Source organism: Artemia franciscana, unplaced genomic scaffold (assembly GCF_032884065.1).
Source record: "Artemia franciscana unplaced genomic scaffold, ASM3288406v1 PGA_scaffold_49, whole genome shotgun sequence".
NCBI lineage: Eukaryota > Metazoa > Arthropoda > Branchiopoda > Anostraca > Artemiidae > Artemia > Artemia franciscana.
The window spans coordinates 1,232,409-1,258,041 of NW_027062689.1; the positions used below are offsets into that span (position 1 = coordinate 1,232,409).

Here is a 25,633-nt window from a genome sequence, read left to right on the forward strand (position 1 = left end):
AAGCAGGGTGCCATCAGTTTTAAATTGAGTATTTGAGATCTCACAAAGTCGTTTATAATTTTTAGCCAAACAATCAAGCAGCCATACAATAAAGGATGGATAATAAATGAAGGAGCATGCTCGATTGGCCGATTAGCGAAAACATTTTACTAAAATAAGAAACGGAAAATTTAGATATACAAAATTGAGCCTTCCCCTAAGGTTACAAACACACTGCCCTCTACCGGTACTAATACTACTGCTTCGCCATTTCTGTTGGTAATTTCAGTGGAGTTTGTCATTTCATTTTCTTCCTCCATGCAAAGCCAGAGGAATTGTGTTACACATACACAATACCAGGCAAACGTGGTCGAGGTATAAGGGTGGAGGACTGTAGTTAGGCTAACTACAGTCCTGAGGCTAAGGGTGGTAGACTGTAGCTAGCCTAGCACAAGTTAGGACTATAAAATTTATGATTGATTCTACAGGGATTGATCACAGAATCTTGATTCATTGTGTGATAGCTCACCGCAAAAGCAACCAAAAACAGAAAGAACCTAATTCACTTTAAATTCGGTAGACGGGTAGATACAGTGAAGAAGACTGGTTTCTAGAAAATTCTAATAACTGAACTTTACGGTCCATGTACAAACCAATTTAGCAAAGTTGGAGGAATCACTGACTTTAATAATTGTGAATCCCTCTAACCCCCAACAATCCAAAAGGTATCATTTCAAAATAGATTTACTGTGACCCTCCAGTGGTTTAGATTGCAAGTGTATAACCCTGTTCCAAAGAAGATACCACGTGCCAACCTTCCTTTGAAACAGTTGGCGGTGGGAGGGATAGAATTCGTTCAATATATTCCTCAAATCACTGAAATCAAAACCTTTACATTCAGCAGTGGAAGTGGCAAATATGATTGTTACAGGGATAAAATTCCCACTCTTTCCCTTCAATAATACATTTAAAAGTCTGCGTGATTCCGGGCCAAACAAATTGTAAATCACTGAAACGTAGGTTGTACCAAAAAGTCAATGAGGGATGTTGATAGGACCAAAGGTCCTTTTTATGCCTTTAATAATGCAGACTAAAAGTCTGTTTCATTTGTCTAATTGTTTCTATCTACTTGCGCTTCAAATAAAGCAAAATATGCCCATCTTTCTGCTAAAACGCTGACGAGGTAAGGTTTCCACAAAGCTTACCTTTCGGAGGAATAGTTCTTGACAAGTTGCAATCCTTTTTGGGATCTGTAAAATGCTGATCTTTGAAAAATTATATTTTATTACTTAAAGCAGATTATTTCATCTACGGGGGCCAAATAAATTACCTAGAAGTCGTGCTTAGCTCCCCTGGTGCTAGTTTTCTCCTAAAACAGATAAACTTACTAATGGGAAACAGAGATAGAAATTATAAAAAGAGAAGCATTTTTGCATCCATTGGGGTAACAGCTATACCAAGCTGAATACTTTTCGTATTTAGAGCATGCCTTCTACAACTGCTCGATATCTATCTTATAAAGTGTTAGTAATCAACATTCAAATTTGCTATTTAACAAATAAAAGTTAAAATCCGAAACAAAATAAAAATCTAAAATCTTTCGTTTACCACCAGTTCTTTTTCACGTTTTTTGGCCATTATTTGGCACCACCAGAGCTGAATTTTTCGGGCAGCTTGCATTTCTTCAGAAAGATTTGTCAGTCTTACACACAGGAAACCAATGAAGGCAGCAATTACAGACTTCTCAGGCAAGGTTTGAATCACATCAGAAGCAACGAGAAGAGGAGGAACTCCCCCAATGGCACGAAGCTGAAAAAGAATAAAAAGATATGCGATCAAGTAGAATTTAGAACAACTAATGACTTAGCAAACATTCAATTTACAAACTATATTTTGATTTGCTATACACTTCACCTAAACAGTTTAAAATCTGCATACAATAATATTGAGCATTGATTTTCACAATAACTTGACACAGACGGAGAAGGGATTTCCATTTACTTATAGTATCCTTACTCTTCTACAGAATTAGTAACCCCCTCTTCCCAAATGAACCCCTGATGCACTGGATTTTGATGTAGAAAGAAATATATGTATTTGTTTACTACAATAGATTAAGTAATGGTGAGCATGTAAATGTTTAAAATGGAATAAAAAAAATGCAAGGAGCTACAAAAAGCAACAATAAAAATCCAAAGTAGGAAGTAATATTTTATGATAAGTACGTTAAGATACAGGGAAACGTCAATTAATAGATTAAACGGTTATTCATAATGACGAATAAGATACTACAGAAATAAATGACGATATCTTTACCAAAACTCTAAAAAACGAAATTTCGATACCAATAATTACATCAGAAGAATTGCATTTTAATGCTGATTTTAAATATATAAGTTCCATCAAGTTTAGTTTTACCCATAAAGAGTTACGAGCCTGAGAAAATTTGCCTTATTTTAGAAAATAGGGAGAAACACCCCTTAAAAATTACAGAATCTTAACGAAAATCACACCATCAGATTCAGCGGATCAGAGAACCCTAATATATAAGTTTCAAGCTCCTATCTATAAAATGTGGAATTTTGTATTTTTTGCCACAATACAGATCATGGATGCGTGTTTATTTGTTTTTTTTCCAGGGGTGATCGTATCGACCCAATGCTCCTAGAATGCCAGGACAGGGCTCATTCTGACGGAAATTAAAAGTTCTAGTGCCCTTTTTAAGCGACCAAAAAATTGCACCTAGACCCCCTCTTACGCTCATTTTTTTTCAAAAAATCAGCGGATTAAAATTTTGAGATAGCCATTTTATTCATCATAGTCGAAAAACTTAATAACTATGTCTTTGGAGACGATTCACTCCCCCACGGTCCCCGTGGGAGGGGCTACAAGTTACAAACTTTGACCAGTGTTTACATATAGTAATAGTTATTTGGAAGTGTACAAACATTTTCAGGGGATTTTTTTTGTTGAGGGGAGGGGTTGAGGGGAGGGAGTTATGTGGAGGAAACTTTCAATGGAGGAAATTGTCATGGGGGAAGATAATTTCCATGAAGGAGGCGCAGGGTTTACTAGCATTTTTAAAAAAAAGAATGGAAAAATAAATATGAAAAAGTTTTTTCAACTGAAAGTACGGAACAGCATAACAGAACAGACAGAAATTTTAAACAAAAAGAAACTAATACACATATGAGGGGTTCACCTCCTCCTATTACCTCGCTCTTTACGCTAAAGTATTTTTAGTAATTTCAACTATTTACTCTACGACCTTTGTGATTCAGGGATTGGGACAAAATTTAAGCTTTAGTGTAAAGAGCGAGGTATTGACAAGGGGGAGAACCCCCTCTTACACGTAGTAAAAACACACGAATACAGAAGTTCGTTACGTAAGTTAATTCGTAAGTTACGTATATTTTTACTAATAAAAACGTTCGTAAAAAAATAAAAGTTCTAGTTGCCATTTTCAGAAACCAAAAAGTTGGAGGGTAACTAGGCCTCCTCACCCGCTCCTTTTTTCTGAAAATCGCCCGATCAAAACTATGAGAAAACCATTTAGCCAATAAATTAATATGCAAATTTCGTTTTAATTATTCATGTGTTAAGAGCCAAAATCGAAATATGCATTAATTCAAAAATATTCAGATATTAAATATAAAAAAAAACAAGTTTTTTTTAACTGAAAGTAAGGAGCGACATAAAAACCTAAAACGAACAGAAATTATTCCGTATATGAAAGGGGCTGTTCCCTCCTCAACGCCCCGCTCTTTACGCGTTTTTACTGTTTTAAAAAATACAGCTGAGAGAAAGAGTCAAACTTTAGCGTAAAGAGGGGAGCGTTTAGGAGGGAACAGCCCCTTTCATATACGGAGTAATTTCTGTTTGTTTTAAGTTTTAATGTCGCTCCTTACTTTCAGTTAAAAAAACTTTTTTTTTTAAATTTAATCACCAACAATACATAGATGAAAAATGGCAGTTTGAGGGCAGCTTTTCAAGTCCGAACAATCTTTATCAATTTAAATGGGATCTAAAGAGAATAACAAGACTTTCAGAGGTCAAGATTGTCAGGTCTCTTTTGAAATGGGTTATTTTGGATTATTGGAATGTTGTCCGGCGGGAATACCTTGACCATTTGCAATAATTTTGCAATTGTATTATGGAAGTTCTTAGACTCTGAGTTATGGAGTTTACCGATGACATTATAGCCCTCATTTTTCCAGGCTTCGCAAATCTTGTAATAATCAGACTGTGCAACTATTTTGGAGTCACTAATTTGTCCTTCTTTATAGAGCCTGTCGCTCCTTAATTAATGCCACAGCGTCACGGGTAATTCATGGCTTTAATTGGGAATTTATTAATGCGTGTTTCTATAGAAAGACGTCACAAGACAATTCGTGAAGTCTGAGAGAAAATACTTTAGGCATTACTTCAGAATCTATCATATGTGAGATGCGTGACGAAGTACAAGAGCAAAGTTGCTTTAAATTCTCAGAGGCTACAGGAATCATAATTAAATTTGGTTGAGGAGCACATGAGCCAGAATAGAGGGATTTGCAATTATTTAGGACGCCGGCAGGGGCCCGACATGTAACTCCTCCCCTCTCCCCAGGAAAAAAGGGAAGAAAATAGAAAACATTGCTCTGGAACTCCCCTTATTCTCAACATCTAACTTCTCTACTCTCCCCTGGAAAAAGGGACGGAAATAGAAAATATTACTTTGGGACTTAGTTCGCAATGGGCCCTCCCCTTATCCTCAACATGTAACTCCTCCACCCTCCCCTGAAAAAAAGAAAAGAAAATGGAAAACATTACTTCGGGACTCCCCTATCCTCTTATCTCGAAACTAAGATATTTCCATTTTGATTAAGATATTAAAATACAAACTGAAGTGATAGCAGCCATAGTTCGTCATTTCCTACTAGCACTCATTAATTTCCATTGTCTGTTTGGTCAGTTGTCAAAATAAAGTAGTACTCTAAAATTCCAATACGCTCATCTAAGCAATTGAAAAAAAAAATTAATGAACCTTCTCTAGAAGGAAATGTTCTACTCAATGCTTGAGTCGTAATCAGGCTGATGACAAATAAAATATTTATTTTCAATGCATAAATCATTTTCAATAAGTTGAGCACAATACAAAGTGGATGTTTCTTTTTAGTTTAGCTTCCACTAATTTTACCACAGCAAACTTTTAAATTATGGGATACATTAGAAATACCCCATCCAACCCCCCGAAACAAGTTGAGAACCTCCAAAACAGAATTCTCCATGTACCCCTGCTTTTCGTACCATAGTATTAACTTTCGTCATTTTGTATTACGTAAGATAAAACGGAAATATTAGGTAAAATAAAAAAAAATTAATCTGTTGATAAAAAGAATTTAAATAAATTTGAACGAAAATTGACTGAATAAAGAAGTAGTACAAATCCACTATTTAAATTTTTAGACATGAATAGATTATTTATTTCAGTTAATCTTCGCATTGCATCTCCCCTTTGACGAAATTACATTAAAAAACTAGTTTTTTTTTAAACTGAAAGTAAGGAGCGACATTAAAACTTAAAACGAACAGAAATCACTCCGTATATGAAATGGGTTGTCCCCTCCTCAACGCCTCGCTCTTTACGCTAAATTTTGACCCTTGGCCACAATTCTATTTTTAAAACAATTAAAAACGTTAGCGTAAAGAGCGAGGCGTTGAGGAGGGGACAACCCATTTCATATACGGAGTAATTTCTGTTCGTTTTAAGTTTTAATGTCGCTCCTTACTTTCAGTTAAAAAAAACTAGTTTTTTTTTATGTAATTTCTGAACGTTTTTGAATTAATGCATGTTTGATTTTGGCTCTCCACACACAAATTATTAAAATGAAATTTGCTTATTAATTCCTTTTTTGGCTAAATGGCTTTCTCTTAGTTTTGATCAGACGATTTTGAGAAATAAGGGGTGGGGAAGGAGGCCTAGTTGCCCTGCAATTTTTCGGTTACATAAAAAGGCAACTATAAATTTGAATTTTTAACGAATGTTTTTATTAGTAAAAAATATACGTAACTTAAGAATTAACTTACGTAACAAACTTCTATATTCTTAAATTTTTATTATGAATATGAGGGGGTTTGAACCCTCGTTAATACCTCGCTCTTTGCACTAAATCGTAAGTTTTGTCCCAATTCTTTAAGAATGACACCTGAATCAGAAAGGCCGTTGAAATTACTAAAAATACTATAGCACAAAGAGCGAGGTATTTATCTCCTCCTAAATACCTCACTCTTTATGCTAAAGTATTTTTAGAACCGCTCATATGCGTAATAATCTCTGTTCGTTTTAAGTTTCAATGCTACTCCTTACTTTCAATTGAAAAAACTTTTCCATGTTTATTTTTTCATTGTTTTTTTTATAGTAATTTTAGAAAATCCTGCGCCCTTTTCATTGAATTTCTGTTCCACCATGACATATTTCTCCAAGGAAAGACCCTCAACCCCACCCCCAAAACCAAAAAAAATCCCTGAAAACGTCTGTACACTTCCCAATAACCATTATTATATGTAAACACTGGTCGAAGTTTGTAACTTGCAGCCCCTCGCCCAGGGACTGTGGGGGAGTAAGTCATTCCCAAAGACATAGTTATTATGGTTTTTGACTATGCGGAACAAAATGGCTATCTCGAAATTTTGATCCGTTGACTTTGGAGAAAAAATGAGCATGGGAAGGGGCCTAGGTGCCCTCCAATTTTTTGGTCACTTAAAAAGGGCACTAGAACTTTTCATTTCCGTTAGAATGAGCCCTCTTGCGACATTCTAGGAACCACTTGGTCGATACGATGACCCCTGGAAAAAAAAATTCTTCTGGCAAAAAATACCAAATTCCACATTTTCATAGATAGGGGCTTGACATTTTTGCTATAGGGTTCTCTGATACGCCGAATGCGATGGTGTGATTTTCGTTAAGATTCTATGACTTTTAAGGGGCGTTTCCCCCTATTTTCCAAAACAAGGCAAATTTTCTCAGGCTCGTAACTTTTGATGACAAAGACCAAATTTGATGAAACTTATATATTTAAAATCAGCATGAAAATCCGATTCTTTTGATGTATATTTTAGCATCAAAAGTCCGTTTTTTAGAGTTTCGTTTACTATTGAGCCAGGTCGCTCATTGCTACAGTTCGTTACCTCAAACTGTTTGACTACTGATGTTAGCTTAGACTTACTTTTTTCATACGTCTCTGAGAGGTCAAGACAATCAGTGTCTTTCTCTTTTTATTTTCGTCGTAAATAGAAGTTCAGGTTTCTATAAAGTCAATTTTAAATTGTCCAAAGATCTTTATTCTAAAGTGTATAGTATTTGCTTAAAACTTTTGACCTCCATGGATCTCAATTAACCTTACGCAACCAGTTTGTCTCGGCTGTGTTAGCTGTTCCACCTAATTTGACTCTTCTAACAAATGGACTCTACCAAACCAAGGATATCTGCATAAAAATTTTAGAAGTAACTTGACCCCCTCAACTAACAACTATTTAATGGGCTAACAGCAACAACGCAAGGAATTTCGCTACATTAAACCAAAAATTTTATTGCAGATAGGTTCAGGAGATTGTTGCGTGCAAGTTCTTTGTTTTCACTACCCATAGTCCCTGCTAGGATCTACATATCCTTTTGCACTGGTATTACTAAGAAAAGGCAGAAAATGTAATAGGTGCAGGATCTACAAACAAATTTGTATCCAGGCCTAAATCCCGCCTTTTGGCGGTCCAGCTAGTAGCCACAATTATTTTGTTATTAGTTCTTGCTTTTCCCAATTTTGAACAACGTTTTCTGCAAAGTAAGAGCTCAGAGTGATAAGTGAAGTGGTATCAAGCGATAGAGATGGCATGAACAGTTCTAGATTGCAAAATTGCGTTCCGGATAAAACCATTTTGATTGATTGTTAAGACAAAACTCAGGTAAATCAAGTACGTCATTCCATGGGAGAGGAGCCGGGATCCTCTTGACTCCCTAGAAATCGCTCCAAAACGTAGGAAGGGCTGCGTGAAGAAATGGTGACCATGCAGGTTTTTAGTATTTAGTTTTGGTGAGATGGGTTTCTTATTTAAAAGATAAATATTTATCTCTTGTTATTTATTTAAGAACACGAAACACTAAAAAAAAAGAATAAAAGAAAAAAGAAGTGTATCTTGATGCCCTGCTGACTGATTAAGACGACCCAAAACAAGAACAAACATAACAAACGATTTAAAATCAAGAAAAAAAAAAACTTTTTTCAAGACAGAGCACTTCCTTTTGTAAGAGAAAGAGAGACACCCAGACACATACAGAAAATTCAGTTTTATTGGCGAATCAATAATAACCATCTTGGTTTTTTTTTTTTAGTGCATCGTTTACATTTAATTTACATGGCTATGCAAGTTTTAAAATGGTTTCTCATAAAATTATTTGTTCATTAAAAATTCCGCTCCCCATTCCCATTGTATTTATCATTGAAAAAAACGAAAACAACCTTGAATTAGAAAATCTTTCCGTAAATACCAAAACGGATTTAAAAACATAGAAAGGATGGAAATTTGTGTTACTTACCTTCTCTGAAAAAAGCTCAAAGTTTTTCATTTCGTTTTTCACCAAATTATTCAATGTTGTCGAATCAGGCTTAATTACTTTACGTATGGCAAACGAGCATGTATCTGAAAGCTGAAAAAGTAGAACAAGACTAGAGTCAACTCAAAAATTCAAATTAATCCTAAATTGGTAAAACTTCCAAATTTAAGCATTATTTTTTTGGACATTTTTTTCAAAAATCTCACCCATTCTTTTTCTTTCGTTTTTTATTCAGCTACCAAAACATGAGCTAAAATTTAGAAAAGAACTCATCGTAACTTGAAAAACATAAGCTATAGTGATTTGGGATGGCATGAAAAGTGGGATAAAAAAGAAAAAAAATACTACAATTACAAACAGAAAAGGGGTGATCCATTAAACAGGTAAAATCTCAGTATTTGAAAGTTCAAACCATTTTTCAGGTTCAAATACGCTTATCATGCCTTAGAAAAATATAACCAAACTAAGTTGAAATGACAATTTTTTTATTCTTTGACTGCAAAATAATCGGTATATGTTAAATTCTTCTTGCTATACATGTAATGGTCAAGGATCAGGATAGACCTTCCCTGAGACATAACCTCTGTTACAGGAAGCTGATTAGTATGAATTTTATATTTATTTAAAAACTAAATACACTTTTTTGAGTGCCTAAAAGGAGACAGGTAGTTTTTTGAAGAGTTGGAAAATAAGTGCTGGCTCATAACAACATATAGCACAATACACAATCCTAGCACCTATCACCTAGCACCAATCCTAGCACAACATAGCACCGTTATCCTAGGAACTTATTAGATTTACAGCCTTTGTGAATTTCAACATGTAAGCATTGGCTTAGAGAGCTGAGCTTTTAGCCTAGGTGGGAATTAAACGTCCAAGCTCAACTTTTTATCTGAAAGGTTCAATATCTACAAATTAACTTTTACCTCTTAACCCATTTTACCTATTAATTTTTACCTAATTTTAACTCTTAAAAACCAACGTTTCCGTAACAAGACTGGAGCCGCAACTCCCTTATCACTCATACTGCACAATTAATCGAAATGCATTCCTCCAAAATATTAAGAGGTCAAATGTCAAATCCTACTTCCATATCCTTCTGAAGCACCTTTCATAAAAATTTCTAAAATGTGGAACGGAAATGTACTTTTTAGGCACCCTCCCAAAAACCTTCACTGACCACTAAACAAAGAGCTGATGCACAAGTGAGCACTCTATAATTGGTAGCATATTGAGCAAACTGTCTATTATAACTGTGGATTTTTTATGGACTTCATATACCCTGAGAACAAATTCACCACAGTGCGACTGTATGTCCTCTGAAACTGACAGCCTCCAACAGAAGGTGAATACTTTTGATAGTTGTAAGCCAATTAGTTATCTCGGGACTTCTACTCTTCAACCTTTGGCCTGTTATATATGGATGTCAAATTGTAAGACGCTAACTCAATTGGCAATCCGGACTCTCGCTTTGGAATCTGACATCGTGAAGAGATGCGCATATTTTATAATCTGTATTGTAAAACATCACCACAATCGAATAGTATAAAGAAATCAAATGTTTGTGTAACAAATAAGAAGGTGGATTTTTTTTTTACAAATTATAATAATCCAAAGTGACCCTTCCCCCCCAAGAAAATCGCACCTCATTTATTCTTAAGTTCCACAAGGATGATAACATGAAATATTGAAGACAAAATTAGAAAAAAAGAAACTAGCTGTATAGTTTCTTAGAAAAAAGATTTCCATCGTCTTGAAGAAAACAAAATATACATATATTGTAAGCTTTTGAATTTTCTACAATTTGACAATCACAGCAGCAAAAGAAGTAAAATAACAATGATAATTATAGTTCGGTGCTTATATTACAGCTGTACTTACATTTCTTTGGAAGGAGAGAGTTGTCTCGTCACTGATATCGTTTCTTTGCAGAATATCTGACTGATAGTGGTAGATCAAATAGCAGAGTGCCCTTCCATCAGAAAATGATGATGCAAAGTTATAAACCTGGGGAAGAGATGAATTAAAATGAGTCCTCACAAAAATATTCTTCACTCAAATTTATGGCAAACTTAAACATACTATAAGTAAGTAATCGGATTAATGACGTTTATTGACTACTAATGCCCCTGAGTCGGCTCTGCAGTGTTTTGCTACAGCAATGTTCGATCTCTGGGTCCCGTATTACCAAGCTAAGGTCAGACCCACTGAGTCACCACAGGACATTTAAACATACTATGTTTTGATGTTGCGTGGAAATAACGGCAACAATCCAGGCCAAGACCTACCCCACTTCTTCGTACCACAAGTTTGACCCACAAATGCCCTACAACTACCTACAACTACTTATTTATTCGATTCACTAACATATCGCAACACCATGTACCCTACTCCCCCCCCACCACACAAACACATACTGACGAGTTCATTAAATATACCGTGCAACTACACCTTAAAACGCACAGTTTGCAAATAATTTCCAATTAAATAAAAGGTTAGTACGTCTTTTGTGATTGATAAGAAACTATTATTAAGGAACAAACAAGGTATGGGGTCTTAAAAGTATTTCAAGATTTTTGTAGAGTCCTATTTTTTATGTTCTAGAATCCATAAAAATTATGTTTATATTAAGAACAACAATAATCAAATGAATTCACAATTTTATGCCTCATACTTTCTCACTGTAAAAATAAACTTCCTGTGTCTTCCGATGGTAGTTTTGTACTAGAATACAATTACACATATCAGGAGGAACTAGAAACATTAAAGGCATCTTTAGGAGCTGCCCAGAGCACAGTTGCCTTAGAGATGCTAAGCTCCACTTGACGAGGTATTTTCTAGTGACGAGGTATTGCTGGTACCAAGACTGCTGTTATGCGGTAAATTTGACACTAAAGCAAGGTCATTTGCATGCGACGAGTTGCTGCTTTGTTTTTGGCTAGGACAGTAGCTAGGTGTTGGACTTTTTTCAACAGGGACAGAAGGTTGCGTTATTTTGTGACTATGTAGTTGGTCATTTAGTTGATTTATTGTTGCAGCACTTATGAGCGAGTCTCCATCAGTTTTTTTTATTTGAGTACTGAGGGAGCACTGGTTTTAACGAAAAGAAATCAACTCATGCGCCATTTTGCGAGCCTGTCGAAGGGCAATTCCAGACTGATGTCGGGAAATTTCATGATTTTTCTTGCTCACTTCCTGATAGGAAGTTTTAGACACAGCCGCAATTTTGTTGAATTCATCTTGAATGTTTGAAGCTTTTGAGTCTTTCTCAGCAATCACTTCGTTGTTATTACGAATGGTCTCACGAAGAGAGGCTACTTCCTGATTGAGCTTGACACAGTTGGTACATGGAGGGGTACTCGAAACTTTAGAACTTGACCCGGGTGCACTGTTTCTGGTGCCTCGAACACAGGTTAGATTAACTTTGGTTGCTTTCAATTTACTGAAAGTTGGGGTTACAGTAACGTCAGGGTTTGACTTAAAACTATGGGCACGGGAGTAAGCGGGACACTTGCTGCCTGACAGGAGAGGCAAAGCCAGTCAGGTTGGGCTTCACATCCCCTAACTGTTATGTTGGCAATTTGACGTGTAGCCACTGAGAGCATTTACTGCACTGAACTGTTCCTGCTGCTGCTCTTATTCTACGCTCAGAGCAAACAAATACAGCTTTTGCAGGTTTGCCCATTCTTCGGTAAATCAATAAGAAAAACAGTGGAGATCAAGTGAGAGGGGGGGGGGGGGAACTGTAATAACCGAGCCGAAAAAAAAATTGACGAGAGTGCAATGATAGGAGCGGATCTTCAACCAGTAATGACTGGCAAGGTCAGTACAGGCACTGGTTCATGCTTAAGAAAAGTCTTTACTACACTCCCGCGTTATCACTGAGAGCCTATCAATAAGTTTCGAAAATATTTACCGCGACACTTTCTCCCCGGTATCACAAGTCCATAAGTCCTGCCTATTACGTCACGGCACAGTGAAATGAATACACGTCTTTCCGCGACGAATGTAAAATGTATCCAAATTGTAAATGAATGAAACATTTCAAATGTTATTATATTTTTACTGCTCAGATTCAAGACTATAGAAAAGTGGTTCCCAACCCATTTTGGGCCATGTCCTAACAACGTATTTCTAAAATCCTGATGACCCCCACGTGATATTTAAATTTTGTTACTCAAATTTTTACATGTGTTCACCTAAAAGTTTAAAATGCCATTAACTTTGTATCTCTCTGTTGGGTCGTGTTCTGCGCATATTTTATACTGAAGGAAAATGTTATCTGAAGGCAGCACCTTTTATACAGTGTATAACGTCATTGCAATACTACCAAATACCTTTTTTGCTCTTTAAATGCACTTGAATGTTACGTCGTTCACATGAAAATGTCTTCAAAATTAGGATTATAAAGTATAACCAGGCGAATGGTGCACGTCCTGCAATGACACACCAACAGATTCCCATGTCCCACCGGTGGGAACTGCGCCTCGCACTGGGAATCAGAAATATAGAACCTTGTACTTGCTTTTGATGGTTCGTACCACTTAAAGACCTCTTTTGGTCTTACAGTCCTCACAGACAGAGGTCAATAGTGCCGATTTTCATAAATTTTCGGTATAGAATGTAATGTATCGAAAACTAAAGTTATGGGAGAAAAAAATGCAAATCTCCTCCTTTTAACTGGTAGATGGTCAAAAATATCCGACACTCTACCTTTTCAAGGAACCCTTAAAAAAATCGCCGACTTTTCTTCTCTTTATTTGATTGATGATTTGATGATTAGTTGCGAGGAAAATGCAAAATCTTTGTCGAAACTTTTATTTTATTTCAAAAAAGCTTGTTTTTTGGTGCTTCTCAAATCTCTGTAAGTTCTTTTATGCCATCAAAACCAGCGAAGAAGAATCATGGCTCGTATTGTCAATGAAGACATAAAAAATTCTTGGCTCGCCGATTTCAAAAATGTATAGAATAAAGTAGAAATGGGACTCCTTCTGTTACTTTAATTCATTTAGGTATATTTACTAGTTAAATGTATATCATTTATCCACAGAAGAATGCGAGGAGAAGTAGAAAAAGATAGGGATAAGAAACGTGTTACCTTCACACCATAATGGGCACATACTAGCTGTGTCCAAAGAAAAAGCTGTGTTGCTTTATCACCAAGTTCCAAATCTGCTTCTTTGATATCAAATGATTGGATAAACTTGAGACCAGAAGCTGCTTTGTCGTCTCCTTTGGCACGAACTCGAAGAGATTTCCTCAGATAGAGGTTTTCATTTTTCAGCTTATTGATATCAAGCAAAGGACCCAGCTATAACGAAAGCTCACAATTATTAAAATTTCCTTATATAATATGATTATTGTCCGACATGTGTCAGGGACATTTTACCAACAGAGATTACTTTTCTACATTGCTCTACTGTTCTACTATTCTACATTCTTATTACTGTTACTACTTTAATGGATATTATTACTATTATTCTACTCTATTATACTAATCGATCTCAGACTATTCTATCTCTATTATTCTACTGTTCTCTATATAGTTCTGTTCCATGTAAAAAAAAAGTGCTTTAGCTCCATTGTTTTGTTTTAATGCGCATTTTATGCATGTACATGCATTTTTAAGTCAATCACATTATTTTTTAAGCATGTACATCCATGTAGAACCAACTGACGGAGACAGTAGTGACAGATAAATTTTACATATAGTTAAAGGAACAAATAGACAAGATCCCTGGCAGAAATATTGGTGTTTTTATGGATAATTTTAATTTCTAGGTTGATAAAAACAGGGATAGAGGGTAACATATTCATGATAATCAATTTAGAACCAATAGAGTATTTTTCCATAAAATGGGCCATAAGCTAACATATTATTCACAAGATGGTAAGACGGCTAACCTTATTGATTATGTTGTTGTAAACAAAAGCCTGGCAGGATTGATGCTAGGTAATACGGTATATAAAAGTGCTGCTTCGATACTAAAAGAAGAGAGTAACATCTATTAAGGTCTAGAGATAATCTAAAACCGAAATTTGGCTGGGTAACTACCTCTTGGGAAATTTTGACATTGACTCCAGGATGGGAACTACAGAAGAATTATGCAGGAAGAACAGTGGGGAAAACAACTGGAGAGTTGACAGTTTGACAATATTAAAAACGATTAAAAATTTTCGACAATTTGAAAGCAAAGGAAGATTTGTTTTGATGGGAGGAATTAGGAAAATATGAAAATTATTAAAAAACACTAAGGCCTCAGGTGTTCATGACGTGGTAACTGAGTTTCTAAAACATAGTGGCTACGAAGTTAGAAATAAGTTACAGGAGATTATAGGTATAATTTTTCAAAAAAGGAAAGTACTTAGTGATTTTAGGAAAGTCTTAACTGAACCTGTTCATATGAAAAGTAATAAGACCGAGTGTGGTAATTAGAGAGGTATTAGCTTGATTTCTATTGGAAGTAAATTACCTAGCAAAATGATGCTCATTAGACTAAGAAACGTCGTAGAGAAAGTTTTAAGAGAAGAAAAGAAAGGTTTTAGGAAGAGGGAGAGGATGCATTAATCAAATTTTCAATCCTAGATTAATATTTGAGAAGTGCTTGAACCATTTGGTCCTTTTAGCCTTCAGTTTTATAAATTCGGAATAAGCATTAGATTTAATATATAGAAAAACTTAGTGAAGGTGCTATCCTGGAATGGCATTCCAGATAAGTATCATAAAGGGATTAGCACTAGTTACGAGAACAATATTACCCTGATAAGTTAAGGACTGTGTCTTATGATCGTTTATACAGAATATTTAATGGACTTAGACAGGTGAAGGGAACAGGCTGCTGAAGGGAACAGAATCAAATTCAAAAGTAAAACTCTTCTAAACTTATATTATAGGGAAGATCTGAGAATCTAAAACCAAAATGCAAGCAACATTAACGAAATTTTGATGATTTTGAAAGTTTGAATACAAGAAAAAATTCTAAATTAATTTTAAGATGACTACCTCCCTTAGACTAGGAATAAATGAAGGTGAAAAAGTGATATTGGGTCAGGACAGGATCGGCTAAGTGAACAGAGTGATTTACTTGGACAGTATTATTAGTAAAGATGATGAATAAAGTGAAGATGTGAAAACTAGAATTGCAAAGGTTCATGGTGTTTCTTACAGTTTAAAAAGTTTGTAAGCACAGAAATACTAGCCTGCCAACTAAAATTACAATATTGCAAGCTAAGATAACGGCAGTTGTAGACCATGGTTCTGAAATTACGGAACTTCGAAAGGCAGAGGAAGATTTATGGAATGTTTTCAAGAGGAATTGTCTAAGGATAGTCTTTGGCACCTCTTTCACTGAGTCTATGTCAAAAAACAAGCTACACGAAAACTATAACTTTATCCCACTCTCTAGGACTACAATAAAGGCTTGGATAGGTTTTAAGGATGTAGGATGACACGTTGCCAAAACTGTGATTTTTGGTCATACATCTAAGGCCAAACGAAAAGCAGGTCCTTCCGTAATGGGGTGGGATGAGATCCAAGGGAAGAATTTAAAGAAAATTGGAACTTCATGGGAGGAAGTAAAGATTATCGCTGGTTTCAGGCCCCTTGGTGCTCCAGTGAGTTTTTACTATCAGTAGTAGTATTTCACGCAACGAAGCTAACTAACCATGTAACTGTTGACCTTACTTGTTATGATCCAGTATAAAGAATACAAAACCTGATTAATTCTTTTGTATAAAATGTTAAACCTACAACATAAACGAAACTTTTTATCCACAACATTTTCACAAGTAAACTCGGTGTTTTTCTTTAGTTTTACCAAAAAAGAAAAATCATCTCGTATAGACAACTTTTCAAGCTTTTCAAGATCAATTATTACAAATCTTGCTCTTCACATTTCATAGTTCGTCTTGTCATTTGTTAGTAATAACTTTAAGTCTTGCATCTGAATTACTTTTCAATACCTTCTTGGACTACAAAATACAAACTATTTAAGCGGATTTGAAATGTCACCTTTTCCAAAATTGACAAAATTTTGAGGGTGACCTCCGAATTTTGATGCATCAGCCTCACCATTTCCAAAAGCAAAACATTTTTTGAGAGTAATAAACAATTTTCGATATACATTACAATGCCATTAACAGAGACATCACACGGATTAGAAGTAACTGTTATAAAAGTACTGTTTTAGATACGAATACTGCTTTTTCCCCGGCCACTGAAACCCAAATTTCAAATTACACTAATCCTATAGAAAAAACATAACTAAATTATGACTGTCCACTCGAGGTGGTATTTTGTCCTTTAATTAACAGATGGAGTTACATTTACCCAACGAACATTTGCACGAACGTTAATTTATAACTGAAAAAGGGAGTAAATTTTAAAAAGAACTATGGAATGATTAGATTATATTGCAGTTTGCTTATAAAAACAAAATTGAATTTGCTTACAATAAAAGGAATTTTCAAGTATATTAAAGATTTTGCAAGACACACATCTTACAAAAAGAGTTGTTTTACCTGGTTTATGATAAAGTTTCACGGGAGTATTTGATCTGTGTTCTAACCTAAACTGCCTTCATCCAAAAACGCAGGAAAAACTGCAAATTTTTGGGATGGGCAAAATTCTGAAAACACTAAAACACTGCAAAATAGTGACCTCTTGAGAGGGTTTAATGATAATATTAATCCAAAAAGTTTTAAAAAGCATGTAAAACATTTTAATTTTGAATTTATCTATAATGAGTAGGTTAAGACAACTTTTAAAAAGTGTAAGAGAGGGAGAGACAGAGAAAGTGAGTGAGTGAGAAAAAGAGAGAGAGAGAGAGAGAGAGAGAGAGAGAGAGAGAGAGAGAGAGAGAGAGAGAGAGAGAGAGAGAGAAGATGGATAGCTTCGCCATCGAAAAAAAAATGATTAATATGAGGTCATACCTCAAATTCCATCATTAAATGTTGCAACAGTTCCAAAATCAGTTCCATATAACAACCCGCAATATGGTGCGGTTCAACGTTTGCAATAGGTTTTCCAGCATCACTGAGAGCTTGAAGCACAATCTTTACATTGTATAGCTTGTTGATGCGTGTTCCCACATTCTGGCGTAGACTCTTTAAAATATCATTTCTTTTCAGAAGGATTTCCAGGACTCGACTGAAAAATAAGGGATGTAAGGGCTGAGCTTGAGAAAAAGTGAAATTGTCTGATAGCACTTTGAAAAAGAATAGGACAGACAGACCCAGGATTCGTTTGGCGTATATTATCAATTTAACATAATCCATTAGCCATGGTCTAATCTAGAAGGAGTGGTTGGGTTATGGACCCCTTGCTTTCCACCTTTATGCGCCTCTAGACTAGCCTCTGGTTTTAAATCCATACCATATCCTAATGGTACACAAAAGCAGCCTAAGGCAAATCCAATGTTGTTTTTTTTTTATTATTTTTTTTTCAGAAAAGATCTAATAAAAGTACGTTCAGGGTATTCTGAGAAAAAGAAAGCAATTACTATAACATCAAGATTCAGATATTACCGTTCCCCATCATAACAACTACTTGAAATTTAGAAAAAATAAAAATCAAACACATATTATGGATAGCTACAACGAGGTCTTCGGCTTTGTTAATGAATTGACGAGTCACATCTTACCATTTAATAAATCAAGAATCGAAAAATAATTATACTTTTTCGTCTCTAAGTTCATCTGAACAGTTATTACACTTAGTATAATAATAAAAATAAAAGAAAAGACAAGAAAAACTACCTTAATCGTACTCCATCCGAGAGATCGGAAGCTAGGTTTTTTACAGCAAAGTCATATTCGTCGATTGGTTTTTGTTCGTGGTTAACCTTGTAGCCATACGCTCTAAGATGTTTCACGACATCACCTTCACCAGCCAAAAAATCGCGACTAAAAGCCGTCAGGATGTCAGAAGATTTCTAGTAAGACAAAAGAATAATATTAAAAGACTTACAGGAAAGAAAGAAAAAGAATATCAAGGAATAGACCAACAGATCAAAAAATCCAAGCTTAGCAGCTTCCAATATTTCTCTTTTTTGTATTTTAAGATCTCAAACTAATGGAGCTATACTTTTTCTTCCCATGCCTCATATTGGAGACTGATATGATTGCCCTTATAGCACCCTTTTTTAGCATACTAAGGTGTGCAAATGGAAGGTTTTATGTTTATAGCCTATTTAACAAACATTCCTGACCCCATTCAATATGATTTTTGGAAATCTACAAAGGTCATAAATTAAATTCGACAATTTAATCAGCTATATTAGAAATACTAAATAGCAGCAAATAGCATCCACATAGGATTAAAAAAAATCATTCAACGGAAAGAATGAATGAAAAAAGATATTCAAGTAAGAGCACAAAGATCAATCTGTCGCGGTAACAAATATATACAGTCTAGAGATTAGTAATCACAGATGAATAATCACTAGAAAATAAGTAATCTAAAAAAATAGAACTTCAGAAAACAGAAAAAAAATTATTAGATAGTCATTTATATAAGCAACAGTAATCATCTCAGTTTTACACAGGAGAACTTTAGATCATAGTAGATAAGCTCTTTTTATGCCGCAGGGCACCCTTTCAATCTTTAACACGCCAAGATTGGCTGAAAAATTACCAGAGTATGATTTGGGTTAATTCGAAGAAAAACTGAAAATATAGGATTTGACTATTGTTAGTGTTTTGTCTGCTTTGTTTTCCTTTGCCACTAATTTCAGTCTATCGCAAAAGAGTTGCAAGGGTATAGTGTTCGTCGTTTCAGAGGGGAGCATGCACCTCTTCTTCCCCGAGGCTAATTAGGATGTTTGAAATGGTATTCCAATTGTTTGAAATGGTAAGGCGGAACTTACACATTCATTTATTACTTTAAAAATAAGAAAAGATCAGGAATAGAACTTTAAATGAAAGAAAACCTCCACATGCACTTATATCCTTTTTGGTAGCAGCGGGCACCAAATTTAAAAAAGAAACATGGTTGAAAAATCATATAAATAAGCTAAAAACATATGGCCACAAAACAGCTTTAAAAGGTGGAGCTTTCCTTGAAGTTATAGTTGTATATTGCTTTAAAAGGAAAATCAGAGGCTTAATGCCAGTCGGGATTTAAAATAAGAGCTCTGAGTCACGAGGTCCTTCTAAATATCAAAATTCATTAAGATCCGATCACCCACTCCTAAGTTAAAAACACCTCAATTTTTCTAATTTCTCCTCTCCCTTCAGCCCCCCAGATGGTCAAATCGGGAAAAACGACTTTATCAAGTAAATTTGTAAAGCTACCTAACACGCCTACCAATTTTCATCGTCCTAGCACGTCCAGAAGCACCAAACTCGCCAAAGCATTGAACCCCACCACCTAACTCCCCCAAAGAGAGCGGAACCAGTCCGGTTACGTCAATCACGTATCTACGACATTTATAAGCGTTTTCCAAGATTTCCAGTTTCCCTCTCCAACTCCCCCCAATGTCAACAGATCTGTCGGGATTTGAAATAAGAGCTATGAAACATGAGTTCCTTCTAAATATTGAATTTCACTAACATTCGGTCACCTGTTCTTAAGTAAAAAATACTCCAATTTTTCTAATTTTTCCAAATTAACAGCCCGCACCTCCCCCCAAAGAGAACAGATCCGTACGAACTATGTCCTCGTATCTATAACGTGTGCTTATACTTCCCATCAAGTTAAATCCCGATCTCTCAAATCTAAGCGTTTTCCAAGATTTCTGTTTCCCCCTCCAACCCCCCCCCCATGTTCCCGGATACGATTCGAATTGAAAATGGAGCATCTAAGACATAAGATTCTTCTATATATCAAGTTTCATTAAGATCTGATCATCCATTCGTAAGATACCTCGAATTTCACGTTTTCCAAGAATTCCGGTTTCCCCCTCCAACTCCCTTCAATGTTACCGGATCTAGTCGGGATTTAAAATGAGATTTCTAAAGCACAAGATCCTTCTAGATATCAAATTCCATTAAGATCTGATCGCCAGTTCGTAAGTTACAAATACCTCATTTTTCCTAATTTTTCCAAATTATTCCCCCCCCCCCCAACTCCACCAAAGAGAGCGGATCCGGTCCGGTTACGCCAGTCACCTATCTTGGACTTGTGCTTATTCTTTGCACCAAGTTTCATCTTGATCTCTCCGCTTTAAGAGTTTTCCAAGATTTCCGCCCCCCCCCCCTAATGACACTGGATCCGGTCGGGATTTAAAATAAGAGATCTGAGTTCCGAAGTCCTTCCAAATATAAAATTTCATTAATATAGGATCAATCTTTCGTAAGTTAAAAATACCTCAATTTTTCTAATTTTTCAGAATTAACCCCCCCCAACTCCCCCAAACAGAGCATATCCATTCGGGTTATGTCAATAACGTATCTAGGACTTCTGCTTATTTTTCCATCAAGTTTCATCCCGATCCCTCCACTCTAAGCGTTTTCCAAGATTTTAGGTTCCCCCCTCCAACTCCCCCCAATGTCACCGGATCTGGTCAGGATTTTAAATAAGAGCTCTGAGACACGATATCCTTCCAAACATCAAATTTCAGTAAGATCCCATCACCCGTTCGTAAGTTAAAAATAACCGACCCCCCACTCCCTCCGACCCCCAGATAGTCAAATCGGTAAAACGACTATTTCTAATTTAAACTTGTCCGGTCCCTGATACGCCAGCCAAATTTCATCGTCCTAGCTTATCTGGAAGTGCCTAAAGTAGCAAAACCGGGACAGACCGATAGAATTTGCGATCGCTATATGTCACTTGGTTAATACCAAGTGCCATGAGAATATTCTGATGTTGTTGGTACTTTAGGTGGAAAATTAAATATAAAAAAAAGCAGTTTTTTTTAACTGAAAGTAAGGAGCGACATTAAAACTTAAAACGGACAGAAATTACTCCGTATAAGAAAGGGGCTTTTCCTCCTCAACGCCTCGCTCTTTACGCTAAAGTTTGATTCTTTCTCTTAACTCTACTTTTTAAAACAGTAAAAAGCTTTAGCATAAAGAGCGGGGCATACGGCGTAATTTAGCGTAATTTAGCCTGCATACGGAAGCTTGGTGGCAAACAAACTTCGACTCAACCGCAAACTGCTAGCGAAACTTTACCATGCTTTTGCACTCCCGATTTCCTATACCTTGCACCTTTTTGGCGTATGTTTACTATTAAATAAAAAAAAACAAGTTTTTTAACGGGAAGTAAGGAGCGACATTAAAACTTAAAACGAACAGAAATTACTTCGTTTTTCGAAGTAGAAATTCGCCCCGCTCTTTACGCTAAAGTTTGACTCTTTCTCTTAATTCTACTTTTTAAAACAGTAAAAAACACTTACTACAGTTCGTTACCACGAACTGTTTGATAACCGAGACGAAGGAACTTCGGCGAATCTATTTCCGGTATGCCGAATACCTGTTTGCCCTTCCACCATGGTTAAGCAACTCCTGGGTCATTAAAAGATACGGCATCATAGACCCGAATGCTTCTATCAGAAAAAGCATAGAAGCTTATAATAGTAGAATTGGTCGGCACTCATGGAGCGCTATTTTGATTCAACGAATGTTTTGCTTTTGCTTTTGTATGTTTTAATTGTTTTTAAGTAAGGTGAAGGGTTGTTTAGTTTTTTAGGTCATTTCCTTTTTCCTCTTTTTTTTATTCACATCATACTCCGTTTTTCATGTGTATTATAACGGATTATAAATAAATCCAATTCGATTCAATTAATATATACAAACAGAGGACAAAGTTTGTAACTTTCAGCCCCTCCACCGGGGACTGTGGGGGAGTAAGTCGTATCCAAAGACATAGTTATTTGGTTTTTCGACTATATTGAATAAAATGGCTATCTCAGAATTTTGACCGGTGACTTTGGGGAAATAATGAGCGAATAATGAGAGGGGGCCTAGACCCCCTCCAATTTTTTGGTCACTTAAAAATGGAACTAGAACTTTTAATTTCCGTTAGAATGAGCCCTCTCGTGACATTCTAGGACCACTGAGTCGATACAATCACCCCTGAAAAAAAAGAAACAAAAAACAAATAAACACGCATCCGTGATCTGTCTTCTGGCAAAAAATGCGACATTCCACATTTTGTAGATAGGAGCTTGAAACTTCTAAAGAAGGTTCTCTGATACGCTGAATCTGATAGTGTGATTTTTGTTAAGATTGTATGAATTTTAGGGGATGTTCCCCCCTTTTTCTAAAATGAGGCAAATTTTCTCAGGCTCGTAACTTTTGATGGGTAAGACTGATTTTGATGAAACTTGTATGTTTAAAATCAACATTAAAATATGATTTTTTTATGTAACTATTGGTATCAAAATTCCATTTTTTAGAGTTTCGGTTACTATTGAGCCGGGTCGCTCCTTACTACAGTTCGTTACCATGAACTGTTTGACACAGCACCTTTTTAGACGTTCTTCAAGGACCTTGTCATCATTTATCTTGAAAAAAAAATACTTATTACGCCATAATATTTAAAGTTTCTGGTTGATAAGTACAACGTTTAAGTAATAGCGAAGAAACAAAACTAAAGCGTTGTTTCTGCAACACTTAAAAATGCCCGGAGAACGTAAATCTAGTTAATATTAAGGATATAATAGGCCGAACAGCATTCTTTGGCCTCTCTATTTCCTCTTCTCTTTAAAATTTTGCACCTCAGCTTTGGATTTTATAGTTGAGACTTCGACATTGTAATACCTATAGCTAAAAATAATAAAAAGAAGGGTATGATTTCGTTTATTCATCAGGAATAAAATAGCATACCCATTACTTAATAAAAATGGGACTATAGAGTGAGAAGGATCCTTCTATGTGACATTCATCCACTGGTCCCATTTAAGGGATATTTATTTCATTTTAGATAGGAGAACTATCCACAATTAAGACGCAATTTTTCTTTACTACCTCTAAGATCAGTTCGCGATTTCACGCGTTAAATGAAAGCCAAATGATTAAGATACAAACTTGGATTTGTTTTTTTCTAATTCCCATCCCACTCCCCTACCTAAACAAACATTATTCTAACAAAAGGCTTCAAACTTTCATTTGTCCTCTCCACTAAAATTATGAAAATCATGATTTTGTTCTTTTGTTCTAGAGAGGATGCACAGTGTGAAGTTTTGCCATGTTAAATTGACAAAAAAAAAAAAAAAAAAAAAAAAAAAAAAAAAAAAAAAAAAAACTTTTTCTGATTAAAAATTGTTTCGTAAGACGGTCTATCTTTTATTATTGAATAAACATTTTACTTTCAATATTACTTAATAGCTAGGATGAATTAATGAACACAATAGGATCTTTAAATTACATACAAAAACAATGGACTGACTTACACGACCACTCATTGTTCTCACTACCCGCAACATTAATAGCTAATAATATAAAATTTTAAATTGAAGAAACAAACTTTTGATTTTTATTATCATAAAAAAATGATAAATTATTATACGAACTCCAGAAAACTTGGCTATTTCTGTCTACAGAACATGGAATTTAAAGCTATGATGTAAATTTTTAAGTGGCTGCTATGATCCTAACACTACCAAAACAGCTTCACATCAGACTTGTCAAAAAAGAAGAACGAAGCATCCATTTTTTAGCCAAAAAAGGAGCTATTCATTATAATGAGTCAAACTTGCAAGTTGTACCTTTGTAAGCGAACTCCAACCATATAGAGACAGTCTAAAATTGTTTATGCTTATACCATAAAATACCTTAAAGCCCTTCATGTTTCTTCTGAGGAAAGATCCCGGGTTTTTTTTTTTTGTTTTTTTTCAGCAAAGTACTTGTTTAGCACAATCAAAAAAAAAAAAAAAAAAAAAAAAAAAAAAACGGGGAGGTATAATCGGTTTATTTGCATTGGAGTCACAGATTAAATAAGTATCTTGCACGCTTTACCACATTTTATTTGAACCAACATAATTAACGGGATGAATTATTCTGATGACCCCCATACAGTAGCCCCACCGGATTGAAAAGGAAGAGAAAAGAAAAAAGAACCAAGATAAAAAGATTCAAACCTTTATATTTGCTGATTTGACGAAGAGGCAGGGGTCATGCTTAACAAGGCGTTTCTCTTTAGCTAAATCGAGAAAATATACCAAATAGAAGAACTTCGTTAGTGTATGAAAACGAGTCGCCTCCTCATAACCTGGTCTGAAAAGGCTAGGAACGGACGGGTGAGCATATTCTTCTTTGAGATTCGGGTCTGCCAAGAGCCTAAATGAAAGATATATGTAAGCAATATCATCAACCACATACCTTCGCAATCACCACCTCACAAAATTGAACAACTGATCTGAAATGTTCACTAAAAAAAAAGAAAGAAAAAAAAAAAAAAAAAAAAAAAAAAAAAAATCGAACAACATTTCTCCAAGTCAAAGACTCAATTTGTGCCGGTATGCATGCATGGAAATCCATACACTGATTTGTATCAGGGTACTGGAAATCCCGGCTTTACCCAGGGTACATCACCATGACAATTGGACCTTAAATTTTAATTTTTGAAGAATAGCTTTTGAAGATTGAACTGCAAACATTTTTGCTGTGCTTTGTAGTTTTCATTGAAAAGATCTAGCTGTCACAATGACCATTTACCACAAGTCAGAGGGGGGGGTCTAGGTTTATAGGATATATTGTTTCTGTGGAAATTACCAAAAAGGTTTCCAAAACAAAATATGGTTCAAACAGATTTTATTAACGTTACCAAAGGACAGCATGTTAAAAATAAGGCTTTAAAACAGCCTTAAGTCTATAACTCACCTTTGACACAGCATGAACTTCTAACAGGAAAACTTGGTAAAAACTGATTACTTCAAGAAAAATAGCCCATATCCCCCCTTTTAAAAACGAAACAATAAAAAACATGCTTTCCTGAGCATCGACCATTAAATTAATTTCGAGGTTTTCCCATCCGCGTAGGTCGAATGATTACGTAAGTCAGCTTAGTGTGGTCAGTTGCATTGTCAAAATGACATTATTTCAATTGATTACCCATGCTGATTCCTTGTATCTCATAGTAGATGATTAACTTCTTTTTGATTATTTTTGTTTAGTTAATTA

The 25,633-nt window shown here is 35.4% G+C and overlaps 1 protein-coding gene and 1 long non-coding RNA gene across 2 annotated transcripts in view; one reads left to right on the plus strand and one right to left on the minus strand.

Annotated features, from left to right (window-relative positions):
* LOC136041915 (uncharacterized) overlaps positions 1-25,633 on the plus strand; it is a 444,858-nt gene that overhangs the window by 173,891 nt on the left and 245,334 nt on the right. The gene's annotated exons all lie outside the window — the stretch shown is intronic.
* Positions 1-25,633, minus strand: part of LOC136041895 (uncharacterized) — a gene marked incomplete in the record, with an annotated part of 136,976 nt that overhangs the window by 38,831 nt on the left and 72,512 nt on the right. Inside the window, 7 exon segments of the mRNA XM_065726688.1 lie at positions 1,588-1,788; positions 8,549-8,659; positions 10,448-10,573; positions 13,665-13,877; positions 17,498-17,714; positions 18,323-18,498; positions 24,592-24,790. Coding sequence (XP_065582760.1) covers positions 1,588-1,788; positions 8,549-8,659; positions 10,448-10,573; positions 13,665-13,877; positions 17,498-17,714; positions 18,323-18,498; positions 24,592-24,790 — 1,243 coding nt within the window.